The sequence below is a fragment of the Maniola jurtina genome, chromosome W, assembly GCF_905333055.1.
Source record: "Maniola jurtina chromosome W, ilManJurt1.1, whole genome shotgun sequence".
Classification (NCBI taxonomy): domain Eukaryota; kingdom Metazoa; phylum Arthropoda; class Insecta; order Lepidoptera; family Nymphalidae; genus Maniola; species Maniola jurtina.
In genome coordinates this window covers 684,095-711,406 of record NC_060057.1, presented here as the reverse complement: position 1 = coordinate 711,406, position 27,312 = coordinate 684,095, and the positions used below count along the sequence as shown (strand labels likewise).

Below are 27,312 nucleotides of genomic sequence, written 5' to 3'. Positions count from 1 at the left end.
TCTAAATAAGTTGAAAGGGTCGGCTAAAGTCTGGTACGATTCATTATTGCGTACAGACGATAAGTGGCCCTTATGGAAATGGAGTGATTGGAAAATAAAATTATCAGTTAGTTTTCAAATTCGAAGAAATATGTTTGAACTTTTAAAAGAAATTATTGATAAAAAACCGGTTGATAATCAATCTTTGTACGAATTTTACTTTGAACAAAAATGTAAAATTGACCGTTTGTGTTTAAACTTCTCCGAACAAGACATTGTTTCAATTATAGTCGGTAACATCAGTGATTATGCGTCGTTAGAATCTAGTAATTTTAAAACATGTGACGACTTAGCTAGCCATTTACATGGCCGTATTTATAAGAAAAATGTTAAACATGTGGGTAGTTCTCGAGATGGACAACTTAAAACTGAAAGTAATCAGGGTACACCGTCAGCTAGCCAATGCCCACAAGTTAATTTAAACGTGCCAAATCAGGCCAGTTCTTCAAATATTAGTCAGAGTATTAATCATAACCTAACCCAAACTCGTAGGGTAATGAAATGTTATATCTGTGGGGGTAATCATAAAAAGCAACAGTGTGAATCAAATAAGTGTAATTTTTGTCTGAAAAAGGGTCACCTAGAGTCATTTTGTTTTCATAAAAAGAATTTAGGGAATACGGTTGCCAAGCCGGAGAAACAGGAGACAAAATTTGTCTCTTCAGACACGAAAAACAAGTTTGTTAAAAATGTGTCTATTGGTGATACCTGCCATGAGGCATTTATTGATACCGGAAGTAGCTGTTCTCTCATATCCGAATCATTAGTAAGGGAATTATCGTTGAAAATTATCGAACTACCTTCCCCTGTGGTATTACAAGGGTTTTCCAAGCAAAGTTGCAAAAATGTAACCAAGAAAATTTGTGTTAATATTTCTTTCGATTCAATTACGCTAAGCGATATTGATTTTTACGTTATAGACGATTTGGTTGGGTGTAATATGTTAATTGGACGGAATGTAACAGAGCGACCTGATCTAGTCTATTCTCGAGTAGGTGATTTACTTAAATTTCAATACGCGAGTGATTTAAAAGAGTACTGTAATCGTATTTTAGCTTCCGAAGTAGACGTAAATGTACTTCGACCTGAATTGGTGGCTTTACTCAACCGATATAGCGACTGCATAGCTAGCAGCATAAAGGACTTGGGTAAGGTTACTAATCATGAAATGGAAATTAAAGTAGCTAGTTCACAGCCAGTCCAATGCAGACCCTTCAGAACCTCGCATTCCGATAGGCAGACGATTCGCGATATGGTTAATGAGTTACTCGATAACAATATCGTGCGCGAGAGTAACTCTCCATACGCCAGTCCAGTCCTTTTGGTGAATAAGAAAAATGGAGAAAAAAGGCTCTGCATTGATTATAGGGCATTAAATAAAATTACGATTAAAGACAAATACCCCATGCCGCGAATCGAAGATTTAGTGGATAGGTTACAGGGTCATAAAATATTTACTAGTTTGGATTTAAAAAGCGGATATTATCAGATCGCTGTACACAAGGATTCGGTAGAGAAAACTGCTTTCATTACCGAAGACGGGCATTATGAATTCTTGCGGCTTCCATTTGGATTGGCAAACGCACCATCATGCTTTCAACAAATGATGAATAAAACACTTGGTAGTTTAAGATTTGGAAAAGTGATTGTGTATCTAGATGATGTATATTTGGTTTCGGAAACTGTAGAGGAGAATATGAGATTACTTGAGGAAGTTTTGCAAATATTTAAGAAAAATGGTCTTACATTAAATCTTAAAAAGTGTCATTTCTTTAAGCACGAAATTGAATTCCTAGGATATAAAATTAAATCGGGGTGCGTTATGCCAAACGAAAACAAACTGGAAGCAGTAAGAAGTTTCCCAGTGCCGAAAACAGTTCACCAACTTCGACAGTTTTTGGGGCTTATTAGTTACTTTCGGAAATTTATACGGAATTGTGCAATCTTGTCAGCTCCCCTTACAAAACTGTTGAAGAAGGATGCTGTTTGGGAATGGGGAGACGTACAGAATCAAGCGTTTTGTATTTTGAGAGATAAATTGACCTCTGAAAGTATTTTGGCTATTTTCGATCCAAACAAAGAAACTATTTTATACACAGACGCGAGTAGAGAGGGTTTAGCTGGTATTTTAACGCAAGTGGGGAACGATGGCGAGAGGGTTGTACATTATTATAGTAGACAGACTACAAACGATGAAAAGAAATATCATTCTTTCGAATTAGAACTATTGGCTGTAGTTTGTTCTCTTCAAAAATTTCGTTTATACTTGTTAGGTACCCGCTTCAAAATTATTACGGATTGTAGTGCGGTCAGATATGCGTTGACTAAAAAAGACATCGTTCCCCGGATAGCTAGGTGGGTATTGTCAACTCAGGAATTTTCATTTGAAATAGTACATAGGGAGGGTAGTCGAATGCAACATGTTGACGCCCTCAGTCGCAACCCGGTGCCGTCTGGGGAAAAATCTGAAACTGAGATTATTATGTCAATCACGGAAGGAGATTGGTTACTTACGGTACAAGTACAGGACCCGGAATTATTGAAAATTAGGGAGATAATAGAATCAGGACAGGCCGAAGATAATAAAGAGATTTTCAGTAAGTACGAAGTATTGGGTGCAAAGGTATATAGACGAACGAGCCATGGCCGTCGTTGGGTTGTTCCAAAGAACTGCATCTGGCAGATTATAAAGATTAACCATGATGATGTAGGCCATTTCTCGTTAGATAAAACGGTTGAGCGTATACGTTCACTGTATTGGTTTCCACAGTTGCGTAAAATAGTAAAAAAGTATATTAAAAATTGTTTGAACTGTATTTATCACAAAAACAAAGGGGGGTCAAAGGAGGGAAAACTACACCCCTTACCTAAATACGCGCAACCGTTTCATACCTTGCATCTAGACCATCTTGGTCCTTTCGTAACTACTAAAAATAAAAACAAATATTTATTAGTAGTGGTAGACGCGTTTACAAAGTTCGTATTTTTATCGGCGGTTCGTAAGACTAATACAGCTGGTGTAATTAGAGAGCTAGAAAATATATCAAAAACGTTCGGTAACGCTAGACGGATAATCACTGATGCGGCTTCTTGTTTTACTTCGAGTAAATTTACTCAATATTGTATGAACAGAAATATCAGACTGCATACGGTGGCAACGGGTGTTCCCCGCGCCAACGGACAGGTTGAAAGGTTTAATAAAACTATTCTGGAATCTTTAAAAACTATGGGTGCTGATACTACTGATGACAGATGGGATCATTGTATAAAGATATTACAACAAGGTTTAAATAGCACGATACATAAAACTACTCAAGCTATCCCTAGTGAAGTTATGTTTGGTTATAGACTACGGATGGATAGTGATAGTTTAGCTCCAGAGTTGAACGATGAAGAGTTAGTTGACGTGTCTAAGTTGGGCGAAAGAGTTGATAATAATGTTAAAGCTAGTGCAGAATATCAAAAAAGGAGATTCGATAGAAGTCGTGTAAAAGCTAAACAGTACAAAGAAGGAGAGTTAGTATTGATTAAGATACAAAGTCAGGGTAACGACGGTCAAAGCAGAAAATTGCTGCCATCTTTCAAAGGCCCATTCCAAGTAAAGAAAATCTTAGAAAATGATAGATATGAAGTGGTGGATCTGAGAGGTAGTCAAAGAAGTTCGAAAACATATAATGGCACAGCTGCAGCTGAAAATATGAAACCATGGATTAATATTGGTGATTGGCATTTGGATTAGGAATTTCTTTAAACTTACAAATCGAAACCGTGTTGGCAAGGTTGCCTTGTATATGTTGAATAATACTAGATAATAAATATTTTGTATTGCTACGTCGTTGATTGCCAATAAATTAATCATTATTAAGAATACATATACCTACATATTGAAATTAAAAAAAAATATAAGTTGATTTCATCCCGACTCGTGGGGTGCCTGGGGCAGGCACCATGCAGCATGGCCGTGTTGGCAACCCCACGTTTCAAGTACGGCGTTGGTTGCTATGTCTGTGGTCGTGACGTAGGCGGCCCCTTCCATCTTCGGAAAAAGATGGAGGGGAAAAGCGACACGCGGCGTGGGCCGCGTGGGAGAATACGATTCACTTCTTGTTCAGACTCCGATTGAGTAACAGTGGTTTTGAATATACGTGTTGATTTAGTAATCTGACAGTTTAATTGTTCACACTAGTCAGAGTAACAGATGATTCGGGAAAAACTATTATATGCCGCGTCATGCTTGATAGCGGGAGTCAGTGTTGCTTTATACGAAAGGCAATCTGCGACCAAATTAATACGCCATTAATACAGTCCACACGAAAAATACAAGGAATAGGAAATTCCGTCACACAATGTTTTCAATCGTGCAAAATTAACATTCGATCATTAAATGACGATTATTCTACCCATGTACAATGTTTGGTGTTACCGCAAATAACACCACCGGCGCCATCTATACCTATTAATTTCAACCTAATTAAAATTCCGCATCACATAACGCTAGCTGATCCCTCATACCTGGACGGTTTTGACATAGACATCTTAATAGGTGCTGATCACTTTTGGGACCTGTTAAGCGAAGGGAAAATTCCCCTTGCGAGTGGCCCCTTCTTACAAAATACAAAATTAGGTTGGGTCATTTCAGGACCGATAAATAACTTACCGGTTATTTCTGTGGTCGGAAGGAAAAGGGGCACAAGTCGCATTTTTCACTAAAATTACAAAAACTCACAAATGAAATATATTATTTCAAGCTTCAAGGGAAAAAGGCATATTTTACGAAAACTTTGTTTATTCCAGAATAAAAACCAAACAAAAATTGGGCACAAGTCGATTATCGTTTGTCTTAACCACTTCTTAACAAAGAATAGGGGCACAACTTAAATGATGCCTACTTGTAACAAGGTTTCGCAAAATTTTTGGTTTGGAATATGGCATCATGTCTACTTAGTTCTCAAATCGTTGCCTTTTAGAACAAAAAAAGCTCATTATAAATGACCGAAGTTACACTGTTTAATTGTTTTGGTGTTTTTTTGGACTACTATCGAACCGTTAGGTAACCAATCCCATTATAGGACAACACTGTTTGTTAGGCACCTGGACCTTTGCACAAGATTCCACCACCATTGTTTCATTTAAGTCAGTTATGGATTCTTTTGTACCACTTCGGAAGTTCCTAAGTAGGTAATAAGTTTTATAATTTATTATTACTTAGTTAACGGTTTAGAACTTATTTGGTATTTTTTGTTGTTAAAACGGGTCCGTGGTCCTACGTCCTACTCCTATAATTTTGTTGTATAATTTGTATATTACCGGTAAATTCAGAAATATATTTCTTATTCTAGATTCATTTTACTCACAACGAAAGAAAGAGGAAGACCAACAATATAAGATCCATTATAAAACTTAAACGAACATAAACAAAATAAGGACACATTATATAAACCAAAAAGGAAGAATAGTTAGTGCAAGTAAAGTAAAATACATATCTATGAGTAAAACATTAATCAGATTGCAGGAAGAAATCTGCTTATAAAATTTACCTTTGAGCAACAAAGTCAGATATTTCAAGTATACTGAAACCATAGTGATTTCAATAAGAGAGTTTTATACTTAGCACAACTGATTTCACATGGTCCTAAAAAGATTGTAGGTCCGTTTAACGATCAGTGGACAAAATTTCTTTTTGGAAGATATGTCAATTACATTGACCATGTATTTCGGGATTAGATTGTCTGGAGTTTAGAAGTCTTAGTTGAAATAAGAATCTTTCAAACAGACATTTTGTGAGACAGACAAATTTATGCGAACAGTTATTAAAAATCCTTCTTTGGAATATCCAGCATTATTACAAGTAACGACAAAACTAGATCTTACAACTCCACCTTCTAAAATTTCGGAAGAAAAGAATAACTAATTCTTGACCACATAAGCTACTTACTTTATGACTTACCTAACTTATAGATCTCATTATTCACGACGACACACAGGCAAAACCTGTCTTCTATTAGGCTTGAACTTAACAATTTATGTGGGTACGAAATGTATAAAGAAGACATATCCAGTTTCCAGATTACACTTTGGCAAAATATTTAAGAACACTGGTCTTAAATTCAAAAGCCAATTCTAGACACGTGTAATACCTATGACGCGCTACATGTGATAATTAAATTAGTAGAGCCAATGAAAAAGAGACACAAACTTGACAGTCATCAAATAAAAGCAGATTTTGCTAATCTAGAAAATTGAAGAAACAAAGAAACTTTCAGCAATGAAAGATTAACCTTTAGTTTGCAGCAATTCTTGTTAACATCACTTTTAAAAATAATTTACAAACGTACAAAAATTAAATATAATATAAATCAAAATCTAATATAATATAATATTTAATATAATATAATATCAAAATCACATTTACATAAACATAGAATCATCTAAAAATCTGTGTTCATAACACAAATACTTTCAATTATTGAGATTTGAACCAGCTACATCCGGTGATCTAAGATTATAAGTATTTTTATCAAATAAATGAATAGTATAACAAACAAATTATCTTAATTTGTTCGTTTTTATTAATAACCACTTACTAAAAAAATGGCCTAAGTTAGTATGACGTAAGGTTGGCAGTCGAAGTTGGGTTTAGAAAAGAGGCACAAGTCACATTAATTTAAAATATATAATAATAAATTTAAAAAAAATTGGATAATATATTATATGAGCTCATTTACAAAAGAAAACTATAAATTAAATCACAATATAATGTATATTTCAAAGTGTATCTTGATTTTAAGAAACGGTGTCTCGACTAATTTCTTTCTTTGGTCCGTACTGGCGAAACGAGCTGTAGCCGCGTATCTGACTTATGCCCCTTTTCCTTACGACCACAGATTTCTAATACTATCTTTTGTAACTTCACACAATTACATTCAATCGACTCCCAGTTACGCAAATTCTGGGAGCTTGAAGAAGTTTCCCCTGGCTTTCATGTGCAGTCTGAGGTGGAGCGCGCTTGCGAAGAAGACTTTGTCCTAAATACTAGGCGCGATCCTCAGGGACGATTTATTGTTAAAATACCATTCAGCGAGTCTCCCACCTTACTAGGTGACTCGTATACACAAGCATACAGGCGTTTAGTCGCTCTGGAAAAACGACTTTCTCGTTCAACGAATTGCGCGCAGCTATACAAGGCTTTTATTGACGAATATATTAGCCTGGGGCACATGGATCGTATACACGATTTTCCAACTCCACATTACTTCATGCCACACTTCTGTGTGTTTAACGAAAATAGTACCACAACCAAATTACGCGTCGTTTTCGATGCAAGCGCCAAATCCACCAGTGATAAATCCCTAAATGACTTACAAATGGTTGGCCCACCTATTCAAGGTGACTTATTTGCAATTTTACTGCGGTTTCGTGAAAATGCCTACATAGCTTGCGCCGATATAGAAAAAATGTACAGGCAGGTCTTAATAGATGTCAGTCAGCGTGACCTTCAACTTATCCTATGGCGTTCTAATCCTGCGGCTCCATTGGAAATTTATAGGCTGAACAACGTGACGTACGGGACGGCATCGGCACCTTTTCTTAGCGTTCGATGCTTACGGCAGTTGGCCATGGAATGCAATGATGTGGATGTAAAGCGAATTATTACACATGATTTCTATGTTGATGATATGATAACAGGGTCGGACGATAAAGATGAATTGTTAAAGTTATGCGAAAAGACAGCGAATGTTTTATCTACAGGATGTTTTCCACTTCGAAAGTGGGTCTTTAATTTCAAAAACGATTCTTTACCGTCGTCTCATACGCTCAAAGATTTGTCTTTAGGAGAACCAGGAATCGGATTGACTTATCCTCCTCAATCAAAGACGCTGGGATTGAGCTGGATAAGCCAATCCGACCAACTTAACTATCAATCTAAAGTTCGATTACCTTCAACTAAAATTACTAAACGCGCGATTTTGTCTACGATTTCACAGATTTTTGACCCTTTAGGTCTATTAAGCCCTACTATCATGACCGTCAAAATTCTGTTACAAAAACTGTGGCTACTTAAAACTGACTGGGATACGCAATTGCCAGAAGAGGTAGCTGACGAATTTAAAAGGTTTCTTAGTAATTTAGACGTGCTTAGCTGTTTAAGAATACCGCGTCATACGTTTAATAAGCACCACATACGCGCGGAATTGCACATATTTACCGACGCCTCGCAAAAGGCATATGGGGCATGTGCATATATACTCGTACGCACATTAACACAAAACGGCAGCGTATCGGTAAGGTTATTATGCGCAAAAGGAAAGGTAGCTCCTTTGAAACCTTTAACCGTTCCGAGGTTGGAATTGTGTGGTGCCGTAACAGGTGCTAAACTTTGCGTTAAAATAATAGAATCATTGCGTTGTGAGTTTAATGACGTCACTCTGTGGACCGATTCGACCATTGTACTAGGGTGGCTACGTATGGCGCCCTATCAACTTAAAACTTACGTACAAAATAGAGTAGTTGAAGTGCAAGAGATGACGCGTAATTATGCGTGGTATCATGTAGCGACTCAGGATAACCCAGCAGATTTAGTATCGAGGGGTGTTGATCTCAAATCACTCGAAAAATCAAACCTGTGGTGGGAAGGCCCACAGTTTTTTCGTGATCCTAATTTCAAGCCGCGCGCGATTGAGACTCCTACGACTAGTAAGGTTGCTGACCTACCCGAGGTTAAAGTTTTACACACCCAAAATGTTAATCCTCAGGAAGGTCATTGCATTGATCCTGTTATCGCGTTTTCCAGATTCTCCCAGTTCAGTCGCATTCAGCGCGCTATGGCGTATGTTAAGCGTTTCATACACAATGCGCAATCACCGAGCAACAAACTGTCCGGTGCGCTGAATGTGGATGAGCTGAGAGAAGCGGTAAATACTCTTGCTCGGTTATCGCAACAGGAATCATTTCCGGAATATAATACTTTGCGCAATAATAAACCATTAGCAAAACGGAGCCAGTTAATGAAGTTAAGCGTATTCATTGATGAAAATGATTTAATTAGAGTGGGCGGTCGCTTATACAATGCTTCCGAATTCAATTATAATAAGAAACACCCCATTCTTTTATCAGCAAAGCATCCTTTCACCTATTTGTTATTCCGATATGAACATTTACGGCAACTACATGCAGCTCCACAGTTGCTGCTATTTACCATTCGCGAGTCGTGGTGGCCTATCGGTGGTAGGAACCTCGCAAAAAAGGTTGTGCACGAGTGTATAATTTGCACACGGTTAAGCGGTAAAACTCTAACGCCAATAATGGGCAACCTCCCAGCCGAGCGTCTAGCTCCAAGTTTTCCATTTGCAGTTAGTGGAGTTGACTATTTTGGGCCAGTATTCGTACTGAATCGCAAAGGAAGAGGCGCTAAATTAATAAAGGCGTACGTTAGCCTGTTCGTTTGCTTTGCAACACGAGCTATCCATCTCGAGTTAGTCGGAGATTTATCGACTGATGCGTATCTGCTGGCGCTAAAGCGTTTCGTCTCGCGGCGTGGCAAGCCAGCCGAGATCTTCTCTGATAATGGAAGGAATTTTACAGGTCTAATGACAGAATTTTCAAAATTTTTAGCTAATTGCGCAGATGAGATTAAAGAATTCGCTATAAACAATAACATTAAGTTTAAGTTTATCCCTCCATATTCCCCGCATTTTGGAGGGCTGTGGGAAGCAGGGGTAAAGTCATGCAAGCACCATATTAGACGGGTTGTAGGCAATGCAAATTTTACATTTGAGGAGTTTAGCACGGTGTTGGCACAGGTAGAAGCCGTCCTTAACTCCCGTCCCCTATCTCCTATGTCGACTGATCCGAACGATTTCACCCCTCTCACACCCGCACACTTCTTGGTTGGCCGTCCGCTGACGTCGCCTGCCTGTGAAGACTACGAGCAAGTACCAGCACATCGACTCACGCGCTATCAGCGAGTCGAGCAAGCCCGACAGCACTTCTGGAGCCGGTGGTCCAAAGAGTATGTCTCCGAGCTCCAAGTGAGAACAAAATGGAACAAGGCCGGTGACAGTTTAAAAGAAGACACACTTGTGCTCATAAAGGAGGACAACAATCCCCCTCTGAAGTGGAGTATGGGCCGCATCGTCGCCATCTTTCCCGGAAAGGACGGAGTCTCTAGGGTAGCATCCATACGCATGGCTAATGGCAACGTGGTACGGCGAGCATTCTCGAAGATCTGTCCCTTACCAGTGACGTGTGATCCGCATCCAACTGCTCCAACCACTCCAACCGGTAGCAAGTGATTAAGAACCTTTGAAAGTGATGCCTTCCAAGGCCGGGGGAGTGTTCGTGTGCACCAGACGTTAAAAACTTATTGTGCTTATGGCCTTATAAAAACTGAAATAGTCTGTGGCGAATGACAAATGTCACGTCTGACGTTTGTCACTTTACTTTTTATATTGGAAAAAGGATTTGTTAGTTTTGCATCAATGTAGCAATTATTGTTAAAATAAACGTTATTATACGTATTCGCAAACAGTTTTACTAGTGAAGTCTACAAACATCGAATACCACCAACAATCAAACACTTTGATCTAAGGAAAATCTAGAAAATACTGTTGATATTTGTGAAACTGGACTTGAAGGAGAATTATCTTCTTTTCAATCCTTATACACGCTCTGGCCAACTCTTTCTTATTGTTTTTTGTGCTCTTGGTGTGTAATCTTTAATTGATTTTATTTTCCCAGCTTCTTAATAGTTTTTTTTAGTATCTTTTTCTATATTTTCGATGTGCTCCTGCCGGTCCAGCTTTGGTCATTTTTTGTCTCTTCTTCGGTATCCAAGCCTTTTTTTATTCTTCTTAAACGTTACTCTTTTTCTTTCTTCAATCGCGTTTTGTCTGATATACCTGAAAAAACTACCAAAAAGAGCCATGCTTATTATTCCTGTAGAAAAGAAGTCACTTCTGTCGAAAATAATAATAATAAAGCTAGCAGTACAATATCTAAAACCAGTTCATAATAAAAAACAGCATTCTGTATTAGTTAAGTTATAATAATTATAAATTTGTATTTGTACACAGAAGATAAAATATATTAGAATAATAAGTAAATTATCATTTCTGTAGAAATATCTCACTTCTGGAGAAAGCTATATCAACAGAAGTGAATTCTACAGAAGTGGCGTTTTAACTTAAAAATATGTTTTCGGTGCAAAATTTTAAGTTACGAAAACAAGATTCACTCGATTATATTAATTAATCAACTTATTAATAAGGCCCTAAGCAAATCATATTTTTAAATTGTTTACTTACTTTTTTTATTGAGTACAGAAATGAGACTTCAACTTTGACACTGGTGTAGAACGCCTATACAACTTAATGATTATCTGAAATGCTATCACTTGCAGAAATATGGCCTACACTAGTCATAACAAGGCAAATCATAGAGTTGCTAGAGCTATAAACTAATTTTCCAACTTGAAAAATAAAAAATTTAGCATTTCCGCAATTTTTTTCTACAGGTGTGATTATTTTTCACGAACATTGTAGAATGATAAATAACTTTTAAATTAATAAGTGAGATTTTTTATTATTTTTATTGGTGCTTTCTTTGTAATATACTTTACACAATAATTAATTTGCCATACATGTAGAGTCTTTCTAAATAATTTTTAGAGACACGTCAACATTATATCCTAGGTCGCGAACATTCTACAGGACGTGAGTAATCACGTACTGTACCACTGAAATAAAGTAAAATTTAATATTTAATTATAAAAATAGTTATTTAATATATTGAAGAAGGTCATGAAATTTAATAATTAGGTTTTAAAATTAGGGCAAATTTACGGAGCTACGATATATTTTAAGCGAACATAAATATAGCGTTTCGGTAGAATGACCCAGATAGTTTATTGTTCTTGAATTGGAAACTAAATAAGCATTTCAAATAACTTTCACATAATATATAATTATCATTGTAAATCATAGAGATAAATCTAAATTATATTCTTCACTTATAGAGCTTTAGCACCTATAGTCTGTTCTAACTTATCTGTGTTCGTCGAAACAACTGCGTCTAAAGCATATTACGATTGACAGAAGTGATATGAAACGCCGAATCTAGTGGGGCATTTATATCAATATACTCACCAGTTATACCTGGGACACTCGTCATGTAAAATTCCCCAGTGCTTGAAGACCAAAGAATTCGAACAGTGCATGTTGCCATTCATAAAATATGGATCCGAGACATGGACCTCATACGAAAGCCCAGTCACTCAGCGGGCGATGGAGAGAGCTATGCTTGGAGTTTCTCTACGATATCAAATCTGTGATAAGGAATCCGTAGCAGAACCAAAGTAACCGACATTAGCTCAGCGGCTTGAGAAGCTGCAGTGGCAATGGGTAGGGCACATAGTTCGAAAAACCCATCATCAGTGAAGTTCTAACAGTCCATAAGTCATTTTTGGTGGGTTTAAGCATTTGTGATTCGATGGAGATAGTGCACCCGCTTTCATTCAACGCCAACAACTCCATTTTAAATCCTTATTCAAAATATTATTATATCAAGGATTGCTAACGAATATTTTATAAAGCTTTATTACTCTACTGTAAAGTAGATATTTTTGACTTACGCATTGTTAGAATTTCACTGACGCGATAGACGTTGAGGTCCCAAGGTGCTGAAACGGCGACATCGCACTGGAAAGCGCGGTGTTGGAAGACCCCTTGGAAGATGACATCGAACGAGTTTCATATGAGCCGCTGGATTGCGGCGGCGAGGAACCGAGGCGTGCGGAAATCCTTACAAGAGACCTATGTCCAGCAGTGGACGTCTATCGGTAGATGAGTGACTCACCAGCTTGCTGTAATGGTGCTGGCAGTAGCCGCAGTACTTCACGTTGTCCAGATAGTTGCCCGCCTCCTCGCACAGCAGCCCGAGGCTCTGCGCACACGTCACGTGGAACTGCTGCTTACATCCTGCGCACAAACGGAGGCTGTCATTGATCTATACTTACAAAAAAACTAACTGGATTTTCTGTACACGCTTAGAAAATTTTTGTTGGAGAACTTATTTTCTTTTTATTTGTACCAGAAATTTGTAGATAACAATAAAGAGAAAAAGAAAAGTGGACAGGAAAGCACTAATCTCTATAAGAGATCACTACCGCAGTGACCCTTGGCAGTGCGAGAGGTTGTAAAGAGAGTAGAATAGGTACAACAAAGATAGAAAGTATTCATTTTTCATTTTATTACATTTATCTACACTCATATCTTGATAATCTATCTCCATTCCAAATTTCAACCAAATCCGTCCAGTAGTTTTTGTGTGAAAAAGTGACAAATATGCATACATCTATCCATACATACACACAAACTTTCGTGTTATAATATGAATAGGATTATGCAGCAGTTTCATAAACTACTACTTTATCGTAATAGTAACAAACTCACCGGATTTGTTGCACTGCATGCATGCGCCGGCGTTGGCGCGATGTGTTTTCCCCATGTCTTGACAAATGTAGCATATCTGTAAATAAAGTTGATAATATTATGTAATATTACATTATTTACACACCACTCGCTCGCCAATGTCTTTTTTTTAAAGAATATTAGACATGCTAATCATGACTACTTCTCACTCCCCTATCCCCTCCAACTAAGCGTTAAGCTTGTGCCAGGAGTAGGTACGACGATAGTGCAACGGGTGGGGTTTGAACCGCCGACCTTTTGGGATTCAGTAAAAGAAATAGGTTTAAGTTAAGATTACTTTAGAATATTAATATAATAATAGTTGTTAAAGATGTTGCAAATTAAATAGCAACAGGTAAAATGTTGTAATTTAACAGGGCTCTTTCCGTCACTTACTCCGTACAATAGTAGTTCCAATTTCATTTGAATATTAAGCAACCAAAGTCCATGAAATTTTGCAGACATATTCTAGAAACTAATATCTGTGCCTGTGGTGTTTTAAATTTTCTAAAAATATATGTAGTTTTAAAATTACAGTTGTTCAAAGATTTGTATGTGAATTTTTAAGACCGCGTAACTCTGAAACCGATTATTTTAACAGAAATCTGGAAAACCACAGGCATAGATATTAGTTTCTAGAATATGTCTGCAAAATTTCATGGACTTTGGTTGCTTAATATTCAAATGAAATTGGAACTACGTTTGTATGGAGTGAGTGACGGAGAGACCCCTCTTAAAAAAAAGGTGAATACCTTATTGTATCTCTCCGGGGGTATGAGCCGCAGCACGATGGGCTCCATGGAGGTGACGTTGCCGAACCTCACTTCGGGGATGTAGAGCGCGCACACCACGTGCGCCCAGCCCCCCGTGTCCGTGCGCTTCAGCGCGCCCGACTTGGACGGACACAGCTCACACCTCTGCAAGTTATCACACCCTGAGCTGCTGATACCCACACTATTTATGAAGTGAAAACTTCTTTACATTACTCAATTTATGAAACCTGACTGCGATCGTCTCAATAAACGCTGAAAATATTAGATAGTAAAATTGTTTTTCTGACGCTTGATATTTTAAATGTTACTGTACATTTATATACATAAGCTCAGAATTTTCTCCTCTTTCATTTGATTTCCCACTTGATACAATAGCAAAAAAAATAATTTGCAACTTTTTTTATTGTAACATCCGTTAGATCAAGTTTTTTCGTATAAAATATAGCCTATGTCACCCGGCCCATTATAACGAATCAATTAACACCTCATTCATCAAAATCGGCCCAGTAGTTTAGGCACTACAGTGGAACACACAGATTCTGGATGCAAACATACATACAGACATACATACACACATACATACACATATTACATACATAGACTGCTAAAACCATAACCCTTCCTTTTGACTTCGCTGCAGTCGGGTAAAAAGCTTCAATGTAGAAAATATTTTCAATTACTGTAAATTCAGCCACTTGTATAGACAACAATTTCTGTGACTGTATATGATTGTCGAAAAATCCATTATCACGAATGTAAGATCCAATCATTGTGGACAAATGATATCTGTTCCCAAAAATAAACTACAACTAAGAAAGTAAAGTAATAAAAAAAAAGGTTTTAACTGCTTTATTTGACTTTAGATGGCGGTCTGGATGAAACACTATAATGTGTCAACTATATGCTATTAATTTTTACACAAACAAAATTCTGCTCTAAAACAAATATAATAAAATCCAATTTTCATTGTCTACTACTACATTATAAGTATAGTAATTAAAAGAAGTGTGACTTACCACTTTGCCCTTGGTCTCTGGGCTTTCACATTTTCTGCAGTACCAGGGTCCAGTTGGTACAGCAATAATTCCGTAGCAGGCTGAAAAATATGGTTTTTTAATATATAAAATATGTATCTACATATCTACTTCATATTCACATTAATATATCGATTCGTAATTTCGAAGGCAGTAAATCCATACAAAACCAAGGGCCTGGGATATAACACGTACAGTAGCTTTCTGTTCGGAATTTCTTCAGATTTAAAGTTCAGCATAATAGTCTGCGATTCATTGGTTTTGGCCTTAACTAAGAGCTGTTAAAACCTAGACTTTCTTTTCAGATGGTTAGGGGATCAATTCCGGGCACGCACTTCTAACTTTTCAAAGTTATGTGCATTTTAATTAATTAAATATCACTTGCTTTAACAGTGAAAGAATCATTGTGAGGAAACCTACATGCTTAAGAGTTCTACATAAAGTTCTCAAGAGGGTGTGAAATTTGCCAATTCACAGTTGGCCAGTGTGGCTGACTATGGCCTGACCATTCTCATTCCTAGAGGGAACTCATTGTCAGAAGTAGGCCAGTGATAGGTTGATCAGGATGATGATGAATGATAGAGAATTCACTCTTACAATGAAGACTAAAGGCCGATTCACACTAATTGCGTACACGTGACACATGCATAGTGACGCGCGTAAACCCCTAACATACCAGGTTACGCATATGTCCACGCTTTACGCAAGCGGTGTGCTATGTTTCATACAGTTTTATACATTACAACGCAATGATACACGCTACGTGTACGCTTACGCAGCCTGTGTGAACGAACTATTAAAACATATAGCAAATATGGTGAGTGAGTTCCTAAAATGTATGCACTATAGTCACCTTGATGCACTGCCACTGTACACCCGTTGCCGTCGCAGTAGACCAGCGGGTTGTCGGGCCACCCCCGCTCATCCGAGCACACGCAGCATCCGCCAACCATCTCCTTCATAATCTCCTTCATATTGAAGGAAGCATTATTGCACTAAGCCTATGAACAAACAAAACAAACCTTTAGCATCACAGCTATATTTAAAAAAAAAACTTAGATATCAAAATCAGAAGTGTTAGTTCTTATGATATGATAGAATAGAATTAGATTTATTTGTTGATCCAACACATAATATAAAACACAAAAAGATATATTACAAATAATATGTCTTAAAATCTAACTTAACAGTAACCTAACTGTTCGCGCCGCTAGGATGAGTGTATACCTAGATATGTGTCGAGTGACGTGACGTGTATACAGTGCTTAAATGAGAACCCCGACATTCGAAATGCGGTCAGATAGACAGCTACGCGCCGCCTGTGCGTCCACCATGTACCTATTCTCAATTCTGTACAGTAGTAATAAAATGCTTTAAACATCATTAGTTGTTATTCGAGCTTGTTCGACACCTATCCTGAACAAGAAATGGCGACCGTGACAGGACCTGCAATTTCGGACAACAAAGTTTTGGCGAAGAAATCCACTCGTATCTAAAGTGCCACGCGTCTCCTCATAACGGGACTACGATCTTCGAGCCGACTTCGATCGAAGACTTGGATCTTGTGATGTGTCTACCTGTTCAGCCAACGAGGTCTACAGCAGTTTGGAAGATCGAAAACCGGCAAGGAGCATCAAGCAATGGACGTGGCCTGTTAAATCGAGTGAGCCAGTTCCTTTTCTTTGTCCCTAATTTGTCCCCTTCAGTCTGTGCAGGCAATGAATTTAGACCCTAAAGGCATAAAATATTTTCTATTATGTGCATAAATCAATGTGATAGTGAATATCAAGCCTACATCTATAGTCTAATTTCATATAGAATCTTTAAAATCATTAAGATTACCCATCTATTACATGGCTGTGCATAATCTATTGTATAGTGCTTTTCGTAAGTGCCTTTACCTAAATAAACATTTATTTTAGGACTTCTTTGCTTACGAAGCTAATAAGCACTGTCTTTCAAGCTTAATTGCCTTAAAATTACAATTAAGTTAATCCAAACTGTGTATGGGTAATCTATAATTACCTACTTAGTGCCTTTCGTAAGCGCCTTCATACTTAAATAATAACATTTATTTTAGGACTTCTTTGCTTACGAAGCTAATAAGCACTGTCTTTCAAGCTTAATTGCCTTAAAATTACAATTAAGTTAATCCAAACTGTGTATGGGTAATCTATAATTACCTACTTAGTGCCTTTCGTAAGCGCCTTCATACTTAAATAATAACATTTATTTTAGGACTTCTTTGCTTACGAAGCTAATAAGCACTTCCTTTAAAACTTATTTGCCTAATGTAAATAATCTATAGGTACCTAATTACCTACCTAGTGCTTTTCGTGAGTGCCTATACCTAAATAAACATTTATTTTAGGACTTCTTTGCTTACGAAGCTAATAAGCACTGCCTTTGAAACTTATTTTCCTAATAATAACAATTAAGTTCCAACTGTGAACATCTACACCTACCTACCTAGTGCCTTTCGTAAGCGCCTTCATACCTAAATAATAATTTATTTATGGTCTTCTTTGCTTACGAACCTAATAAGCACCTATCTTTAAATTTTATTTGGTTTAAAACAACAGTTAAATGCCAAACTTGTTAAAATATACCTAAGTAACTACTTACTTATTTTGTTTTACGCCTCATTTGCAAGGCTTAGATCCATTTTACTCATTCTTTATTTAAATTGCTATTTACATGCAAATATTAATGCAATTATAAGTAAATTAAACCTAAAACTCAGTTCTATCTACCTACTTATTTTATTGTTTACGAGTTACGACTACAGTGTTGCATAATATCAATTTCAGCGATTCAGCGCTTCCTTTCGAACAACGTCTACGCGTACGGTGCATCTACAAGCGCGCTTGCAGCGGCTGAATTTGCATCGTGCGACCTTGATCGTAGCCGCGAGCCTGCCTCTCACCGGCCGGCTCGAGTCAACGCATCGAAGTTTAGGAGCGTATCGTACCATTTTTATATTTTATTAATAACACAGTAACACTACTTAATTAAAATGTCGCTAAGCGAACAGAGTCTTGATACTAACCTAAGAGAATTAACAGCGAAACGTAGCTCATTTAAAGGCCGACTCACTAAGTTTAAAAATAACTTAGACGTTTTGTCTAGTTGCAAGTCGATTTCGCCAGTCGAAGTCAGCAAATTATCAATTAAATTAAGTCGATTTGAAACATTGTTTACGGATTTCGATGAGCTACAAACGCAAATAGAGGTTCTTAATGTAGAAAACCTAGACGCGGAATTAAATATTCGCGAAACTATTGAGCAAGACTTTTGCTATTGCATCGCGACTGCCCAGCAATTAATTGATACGAATTCTACTCCAAAGAAACAAAATAATTCATCGCATTCTTGTCATGATCACGACGAATGCGACGGGTTGTTGGGTTTTAAGTTACCAACTATTAAAATTTCAAACTTTGATGGTTCTTATTACAAATGGCTGGAATTTAAGGACACCTTTGTGTCTCTAGTCCATGATAATACTAGAATAAAAGATATACACAAGTTTTATTATTTGAATTCATACCTAGAAGGAGAGGCCGCCCGCGTGATAAGTAATTTGGAAGTAAGTGATAAAAATTATAGTAAGGCATGGCAGCTTCTCTGCGAGCGTTATGATAACAAGCGCCAATTGATAAATAATCACTTAAAGGCTTTGCTCAGTGTAGATACGGTTCGAGAAACCGAGAAATCTTTTCGTTTTATTCTGGACCATGTCACTAAAAACTTGCGTGCCCTTCACACATTAGGGTTGCCTACTGAAAGTTGGGACATGCTTATAATTTTTCTTATTTCCCAAAAGCTAGACCCCACCACAAGTTTGAAGTGGGAAGAAAGCAGAAGTTCGTTGAAAGACATCCCTACACTAGATGATTTCTTCCAATTTCTAAAAAATAGGGCAGATGTATTTGAGACAATTAAAAGTAAACGTCGCAGTTCCATAGAACCCTCACCAAAGGGTAAAAGAGAGTTTACTAAATCCTTCTCAGCGACCAGTTCACCTTCTAAATCTAAAGTTAATTTTGTCTGTCCAGTTTGTAAAGGTAAACATCGTATTTACGAGTGCTTGACCTTCAAGAATAAATCTCCAGAAGATAGATCTGCACTCGTATCTTCTCTAAATCTTTGCCGGAATTGCCTCCGCAAGGATCACACCGTGGACCAGTGCCGCCTGCCTGGTGGTGGCTGTAAGACCTGTAACCAACGGCACAATTCACTGATCCACGTCAACGTCTCCGAAAGTGAAGAAAACTCAGCACTAGAGACTGTTACCATGTCATCCACGTCGGTGACTGAAGTTCTACTATGCACCGCACTAGTTGATTTGTTTAATCCGACCACTAATGAAAAGGTCACAGTGCGTGCTCTTCTTGACAGCGGAAGCCAGTCCTCATTCTTGACCACAGCTGTCAAACAAAGTCTTGGCTTACCTTCTCAAAAAATCGATACCAAGATCATTGGTATCGGTGACACCAAACTAAATGTTTTATCAGAACGATGTTTAGTCCACATTAAATCAAAACATTCCTCTTTCAATACGACTATATCTTGTCTAGTTTTGCCTAAGCTCACCGGTCAGCTGCCTAAGATTTCCTTTGATATTACAAGATTTAACATTTCAAATTTTCAGCTGGCGGATCCAACATTTAACATTCCCTCTGACATTGATGTTATTCTGGGCGCAGAGCTGTTCTGGTGTATCATTGGCACTGAACAGCGTTCTCTTGGTAAGCACTACCCTATCTTGCGTAGCTCTAAGTTAGGATGGTTGATAGCTGGTCCTATAGGCCCTAGTAAAAGGGCACATAAATCTGAGCCTTCTCAAGAAACTTCTTGCAACTTAGTTAGTTGCGACTCAGATTTATCTAACGAAATTACGAAATTTTGGGAACTTGAGAGAGTGCCTACAAGGACCATCTATACAGAAGAGGAACGTCTTTGCGAACAGCATTTTCTCCAAAACACTTATCGTTGTGATGATGGCCGTTTTTGCGTAAAGATCCCACTTCGTTGTGACAAAGATTGTTTAGGGAATTCTTATGCATTGGCAGAAAAAAGATTTTTTAACCTTGAAAGGCGCTTCCATAAACAGCCTTTACTCAAGCAATCATATGTAGAATTCATGAGGGAGTATGCAGACCTTAAGCATTTATCTGTATACGACAAAACCCCATCGGAATCTTCGTTTTATCTACCTCATCATCCAGTACTAAAACTAACCAGTGAATCGACTAAAATCCGCGTGGTTTACGATGCTTCTGCCCGAACTACGTCTGGCTTCTCGGTTAATGACCTTCAAATGGTTGGCCCCAATATTCAAGATTCACTATTCAACATTCTAGTTCGCTTTCGCCAACATAAGTATGTTCTATCAGCAGACATAGAAAAAATGTATAGGAGCATTTTGGTCGACGAATCTGATCGCGACCTACAATTAATTCTATGGCGGGAGCAAGAGTCTCAGCCTCTAATGACCCTTCAATTAAATACCGTGACCTATGGGTTTTCTAGTTCTAGCTTTCTCAGCACGCGATGCCTATGGCAGTGCGGAGAGGAGTGTGGGGATTCGGCGACTAAGACTGTTATCCAGAATGACTTTTATGCAGATGACCTGTTGACGGGCACCAACACAGAAGACGAGCTGTGCCACAGACAGCGCTCGGTTAGTGACGCGCTCGCTGCTGGTGGATTCCGTCTACGGAAGTATCGCTCGAATTCCAAATTAGTGAAATCCAGTATTGTCCAGGAGTCTTCCTCTTCTAAAGAGCAGGAGAGTAATGGTGGTACTCTCACCATTAGTAATGCTACTAGTACTCTTGGAATAGGTTGGACTTCATCATCTGACGAGCTAAGTTTTCCCGTCAAAAATGCTCCTACAGATGTTGTTACAAAAAGAACAATTTTATCCTCCACCTTTAAGGTTTTTGATCCACTTGGACTGCTCTCTCTTTGTACTGTCATACCAAAAATAATGATTCAAGGGCTTTGGTCTGAAACCAAGCTTGGATGGGACGATAGAGTTCCTCCTCACATTGAGTCTGACTGGTCAAAATTCATTAAAGAACTTGAAAGTATTTCCTGTCTGCATATTCCCAGACAGGCTTTAATAGACGACCCCATCCGAGTTGAGATGCACTGCTTCTGTGACGCATCAGAGCAGGCATACGGTGCTTGCATTTACTTAAAATCTCACAATAATAAAGGTGAAGTACAAGTTCATCTACTTTGCGCAAAATCACGCGTGGCGCCCATAAAGCGCCAAACGATCCCACGCCTAGAGCTCTGCGGGGCTCTCTTAGGCGCACAACTGGCGAGTACAGTTACACAGGCTTTAAGGTGTCAAATAGATCGCCACGTCTACTGGACAGATTCTAAGGTCGTTCTAGGTTGGCTGCAGACTGCTAAAACTCCCAAAACATTTGTAGCTAATAGAGTTGCAGCTATCATTGAACTTTCAGAACCTAGTTCCTGGCGCTATGTTCCTACATCACAAAACCCAGCTGATTTAGTTTCACGTGGTGTGCAGCCCTCTTGCGTGAATCAATGTAAGTTATGGGGGCATGGAACAAATTACCTTTTAGAACCAGAAGCGTCTTGGCCCGCACAAGAACATAGAATTAAAAACCTACCTGAAATCAAAGCACTCGCAGTGGAGGCCCAGGAACCTTTCTTTGATTTAACTAGAATTTCAAGATTTCCTATTTTACAACGAATTTATGCCTGGGTGCTTCGATGTATCAATAACGTAAGAAAGTCCAAAAATAGGTTGACTGGTCTATTGCAATCTTCCGAACTTGATAATTCCATGTGTGCTCCAGTGAAGATTTCACAAGGTCAGTCTTTTGCAAACGAATTGACTCTTTTGTCTAGCAATAAGCAGTTTAAAGCAAGTTCACTTCTATCTTCATTGGACACCGTTATTGATGCAAAGGGTATACTCCGCGTAGGTGGCCATCTTTCTATGTCCGATTTTAATTACGACAAAAAATGTCCAATTTTATTATATGCTGACAGTCATCTAACTAAGATTTTATTTTATAACGAGCGTGATCGTCTAAAATCTGGGGAGTTTCAAGACTCTGTACAAAACTTTGTATCCAAACAGAATATTGAGTTTGAGTTCTCCCTCGTATACGCTCTTAACTTCAGTGGTTTGTGGGAGGCCGGCACAAAGGCAACCAAATTTCATCCAAAAGGAGTAATGTGCACATCCAACTTAACTTTCGAGGAATTATCTTCATTGTTTGCACAGGTTGAGTCAATCCTCAACAGCCGGCCCCTCTGTCCTCTCAGTCCTTCCCCCAATGATCTCCAGTGTCTCACACCCGGACACTTTCTGATTGGCAGGCCACTCATGTCCTTGCCGAGTCCACCTCTACTAGAAATCAACACCAACCAACTCGACCGATTTCAACGGCTGGAGCAGGCGCACCAGCACTTTTGGAAACGATGGGCTAACGTTTATGTGGCCGAACTACAAAAGCGCACGAAATGGCGCACAAGGTGTACAACATTGAAGGTACACGACCTAGTTTTGCTGAAGGAACCAAGCGCGCCACCACTCTGCTGGCGCCTTAGCAGAGTGACACAACTGCATCCCAGCGCTGATGACGTGCCCCGCGTTGCAGACATCTCCACCGCTCAGGGCATTGTGCGACGGGCCCTTAATCAGATCTGCCTGTTGCCAACTTCTTGCTCTTGAAAGGATCTTTCAAGGGCCGGGAGGATGTTCGCGCCGCTAGGATGAGTGTATACCTAGATATGTGTCGAGTGACGTGACGTGTATACAGTGCTTAAATGAGAACCCCGACATTCGAAATGCGGTCAGATAGACAGCTACGCGCCGCCTGTGCGTCCACCATGTACCTATTCTCAATTCTGTACAGTAGTAATAAAATGCTTTAAACATCATTAGTTGTTATTCGAGCTTGTTCGACACCTATCCTGAACACTAACTTAAACAGTATATACATATATAAAAGCCCAAATTCAGCTGAATGTTGTGGATACGCAATGTACCCACAACACTGGTATTCTGTTTGAGCCCTAACAAGGGACATCCTAGTAGATGATGGTACCTTCTTGTGCGAGTATAACTCCCACTATGAATGTTATTTAACAAGTTGAGCTTGATTGCATGCATATTGCATATCTTGTACTACAGAATACTTAATAGTACCTTCCAGATACAGAAAGCTCACTTCATAATCTACATAAAAAGCAACTGTTACAATATAATAAAGTCCAATTCAGCTGACAAAAAGCTACAGCCTAAATAAAACAAGCCTTAGCCTCTTATGAAATAAGACATATGAGAGAGTGAGAGCCTGAAGGAGTGTGTCAACGTAAGTATATAGAGAAAACCCTTCACAAGTAGGTGGAATATCTTAGCCGTCTGAACTGTTCTTTACTCAGGTTCAACTGTAGTTACTTAAATTACTATCCATTTTACAGATGTCAAAGTGTGTTTGTTTGTTGGTTTGTACTTCAATCATGTCACAACAGAGCAATGGGTCAACATTGTTTTTTGCATGGGTAAAGTTAAAGACTTGGAAAGTAACATAGGCTACTTTTTATCCCGGAAAATCAAAGATTTTCCACAGGATACTTGAACACATAAACCACACAGACAAAGTTGCTAGAGCAATCAGCTAGTACAAAAAATGTCAGTTCCTAACAGGAACATAATAATTTATTGAACTCATACAACAACAAGATTGAGTTTCCTACCCTCTGCACTAGGAAAGATTGCCCATCGAACTTTACAAAGAGATTTCAGCTTCATAGTATTCAATAAGTGTATCTTGTATGTCCTACCTGTAATGGCCTATATGGCCTCATACCCAAGTAAAAAGTTGATCAGTGGCAGCGCCCTGAGGAGCGAGCTAATTTGGGTATCTCTCCGCAATGAGAAAATTTGCAGAACAACAAAAGCAACCAACATAGCTCAAAGGATTAGCAAGCTGAAGTGGCATGGGCAAGTCATATCTATCGCAGAACTGAGGTGTTATGGAGTAGAGACTACATATGGGATGTGTCCTGTGACCTGTATATGAATTTTAAGACGACTTCCAACCCGCTGGTCCAATGACCAAAAGAAGGTAGCGCCAAGTGGGTGGATGAAGAAAGCATGGGACCGTGTTTGGTGGTATGCTCTTGGAAAGGTTTATGTCCAGCAATGGACTTATACAGCCTGATGTAATGGGTTTTGTTTTTTAAATATTTCTAAGCTATCTGCAATCAGTAATTTATGTGGACTATAGTCAGATTATATGAGTGTGTTAAGGAGTATGTGGGCTGATGTAATGGGTAGTTCGTATAGTTCTGCGTAGGAACTTACTTTATATGGCAACATTTCTTCAAATTCCAATTTTAGAAACCAATACCCGGTATTAAAAAAATCCGGTATTAATACCAGTATTGAAAAAAATCGGTATTTGGAAGCTCTAATTATGACGTACGCATCTGCTAAGAAAGGATTTTTGAAAATATGGGGTAAAATACAGGTTTAAAATTTGTGTAGTCTAGGAGACCTTTACAGGATGCTGTTACTAATTTTCTAAATTTCTTATGTGTAGATTGACTGCCTTTTTATTGTTGTCACTATTGCTAGTATTAGGGGGCCTTTGGCTAAAAAAGATATACTCGAGCATTGTGGGGACCTATTGGATTGTGAAGATTAGATGCTAAAAAGCAAAAAAGGTTATATGATGTACGCTATAGTTATGTTGATAGCTGTTCAAAAATGTGAAATAAATTATCACTAAGAAATACTCGAGTGCTTCAGATATTAATAGTGTATGCACTCCACATGTTTCTGGTAGTGGAAAAAAATTAATCTGCCGGCTTGCATGGTGGGGGTGGCCGTACGAAGGGGTAGAAGGTAGTGCTCTATCTTAGGTTGCATTATCACTTACCACCAAGTCTGATTGCAGCCAAGCTCAAGTCTATAAATTTTAAAAAAAAGAAAGAACCAAAAATATTAATCGAGCACATCAGATATTGAGAAGGGATATTAAGTGAAACCTCAAGTAGCTCCTATTCAAAAGACTGGCTATTTGGACGCGACCAAAAGTCATAGCCAATTTTTGCAATTTTGTGAGTCTCACGTTTTCTTATGTCAAATTGTGAGATTATTGAAATGCACACTTTTCTGCATGTAATTAACTTACCTTGCCTTAATCTGACGCGCTCGGGTAAATCCCAAAATTCCCGCCTGGGATCTCCTACTAAGTAGCCTAGGAAATGCATCATTGCACATAAATCAATAACTCTGTTTGGAGCATACAAAGCTGCGTGGACATCATCCTGTATCATTTTAGTTACGTAACCTACTTTTCCCGATCAATAAGCTGTAATGTTGCTTAGATACTAAGTTTTTTAGCAAAAAATCCTACATTCTGTAGGATCTGAATCGGCAATTGGATGGATGGACAGTGATGATGAAACTGGTATTTGATTTGGAATTCCATCGCAATATATATTTACCACAAGCAAAACACATCCGTTCATTGTTGAGGAATATTAATTTCTTGCCAGTCCACAACTTATTCATTCATCATTTTCTATTATTTGACAAGCAATGAACGCCTCACCTGCTCCCAGCTTTTACGGATAAACTGAGATCGCACGCGACACTACTATGTATATTTATTGAAGGAACTAATTTAATTAATATCTTTATTCACAAAGATCTTCACTCATCACGCGTTCACTTTATACAATCATTATTACCGCGACAACAAAGAGTACCTATTAATAATGCGTTAAAAAAAATTCTCACGCGCCATGTTAATTTTTTTTAACAATAACTGGTTTGGTTTTAGAGCGCGCCATATTAACTTTATGTGTCAAAACCAGTGTTGCCAGTGGCAGATAGTCAATTGTAACACGAGACATCTCAAAATGTAACATTTTCACGAGAAAAGTAACATTTCCTTATTTTTCGTGGAAAATAAAAGTAATAAGGTACACAGGTTAACATGGCACTTTATTATACAAAAATTTAAACAGTTTTCTTGTCCCATTAGTTAAGCTTAAAAAGAATCGTAATAATAATTGTTGATTGAATAAATTGACTGCTGATCCTGAAAAAGAAAAACAAATCAATATGTAAAATAATAATATACCAACGGATTTAGAAATGTCTTTGAATAGCTATAACTTATTTTGTTAGTTAATCAATTTATAATACAAGTGTAAATTAAAAATTTATATCACCCCAACAAGTGAAGGTTACATTAACTAGAAAAGAGCTGATAACTTTCAAACGGCTGAACCGATTTTCTTTGATTATAGCTAAGAACACTCTCCATCAAGCCACCTTTCAAACAAAAAAACTAAATTAAATCGGTTCATTAGTTTGAGAGCTACGATGCCATACACAGATACACACGTCAAACTTATAACACCCCTCTTTTTGGATCGGGGGTTAAAAAGATTAAAATCGTCTTATATCGGGCGATCTGGCAACACAGGACTGTTTGAGTTTGAGAGGCTACGCACTAGGTGGACTTTGTCTGTGTAGCGTTTGATGGCGCGCGTGTGGTGCCTTTTTGGAGCGTTTTTTTTTTTTGTTAAAAGTGGCTGGTTTTTGTGTTTCACTGGCGTTTTTGGTGCTAGAACCATGCTGGAACTAACTGGGAAGCGCTCTAAAGGGGCGCCGTGCGTATGTCGGCGAGCGCCGGCACAGACGATGTCCTTACTTATATAGTTTCCCTAACTTAAAAATATCTACAAACTTGACATTGGCTAATCTTTGTAAAGCCAGACGAGAGAATAAAAAAAAACGCACTAGGTAGGTACGCAGTGAAGAAAATTACGCGGGAATTTCAAATTCGTTTTGGTAACTGAACAATACTAGGTAGGTACCTAACTACTTACCTTGGTCTCAGCAAAGAGATCGATAGATTCGATAGCAAAACTCAAATTTTAGGTTACGCCGGCCGGTATCTACTCAGCTCGCTCTCATTCCTG

At 38.2% G+C, this 27,312-nt stretch overlaps 2 protein-coding genes across 2 annotated transcripts in view; one reads left to right on the top strand and one right to left on the bottom strand.

The window, feature by feature from the left end:
- LOC123879874 (protein AF-10-like) overlaps positions 1 to 26,124 on the bottom strand; it is a 182,595-nt gene extending 156,471 nt beyond the window's left edge. The window contains exons 1-6 of the mRNA XM_045927759.1: positions 25,825 to 26,124; positions 16,166 to 16,313; positions 15,295 to 15,374; positions 14,258 to 14,422; positions 13,488 to 13,563; positions 12,892 to 13,013 (exon numbers count right to left, since the gene is read on the bottom strand). Coding sequence (XP_045783715.1) covers positions 12,892 to 13,013; positions 13,488 to 13,563; positions 14,258 to 14,422; positions 15,295 to 15,374; positions 16,166 to 16,286 — 564 coding nt within the window. The 5' untranslated portion in view covers positions 16,287 to 16,313; positions 25,825 to 26,124. The remainder of the gene's footprint in view (positions 1 to 12,891; positions 13,014 to 13,487; positions 13,564 to 14,257; positions 14,423 to 15,294; positions 15,375 to 16,165; positions 16,314 to 25,824) is intronic.
- Positions 18,064 to 23,279, top strand: LOC123879876. Its single transcript, XM_045927762.1, has 2 exons — positions 18,064 to 18,545; positions 20,437 to 23,279. Exon 2 carries the CDS (start codon positions 20,459 to 20,461, stop codon positions 23,036 to 23,038), a length of 2,580 nt encoding a protein of 859 aa, XP_045783718.1. The 5' UTR covers positions 18,064 to 18,545; positions 20,437 to 20,458; the 3' UTR covers positions 23,039 to 23,279.
- Positions 26,125 to 27,312: the final 1,188 nt, after the last annotated feature.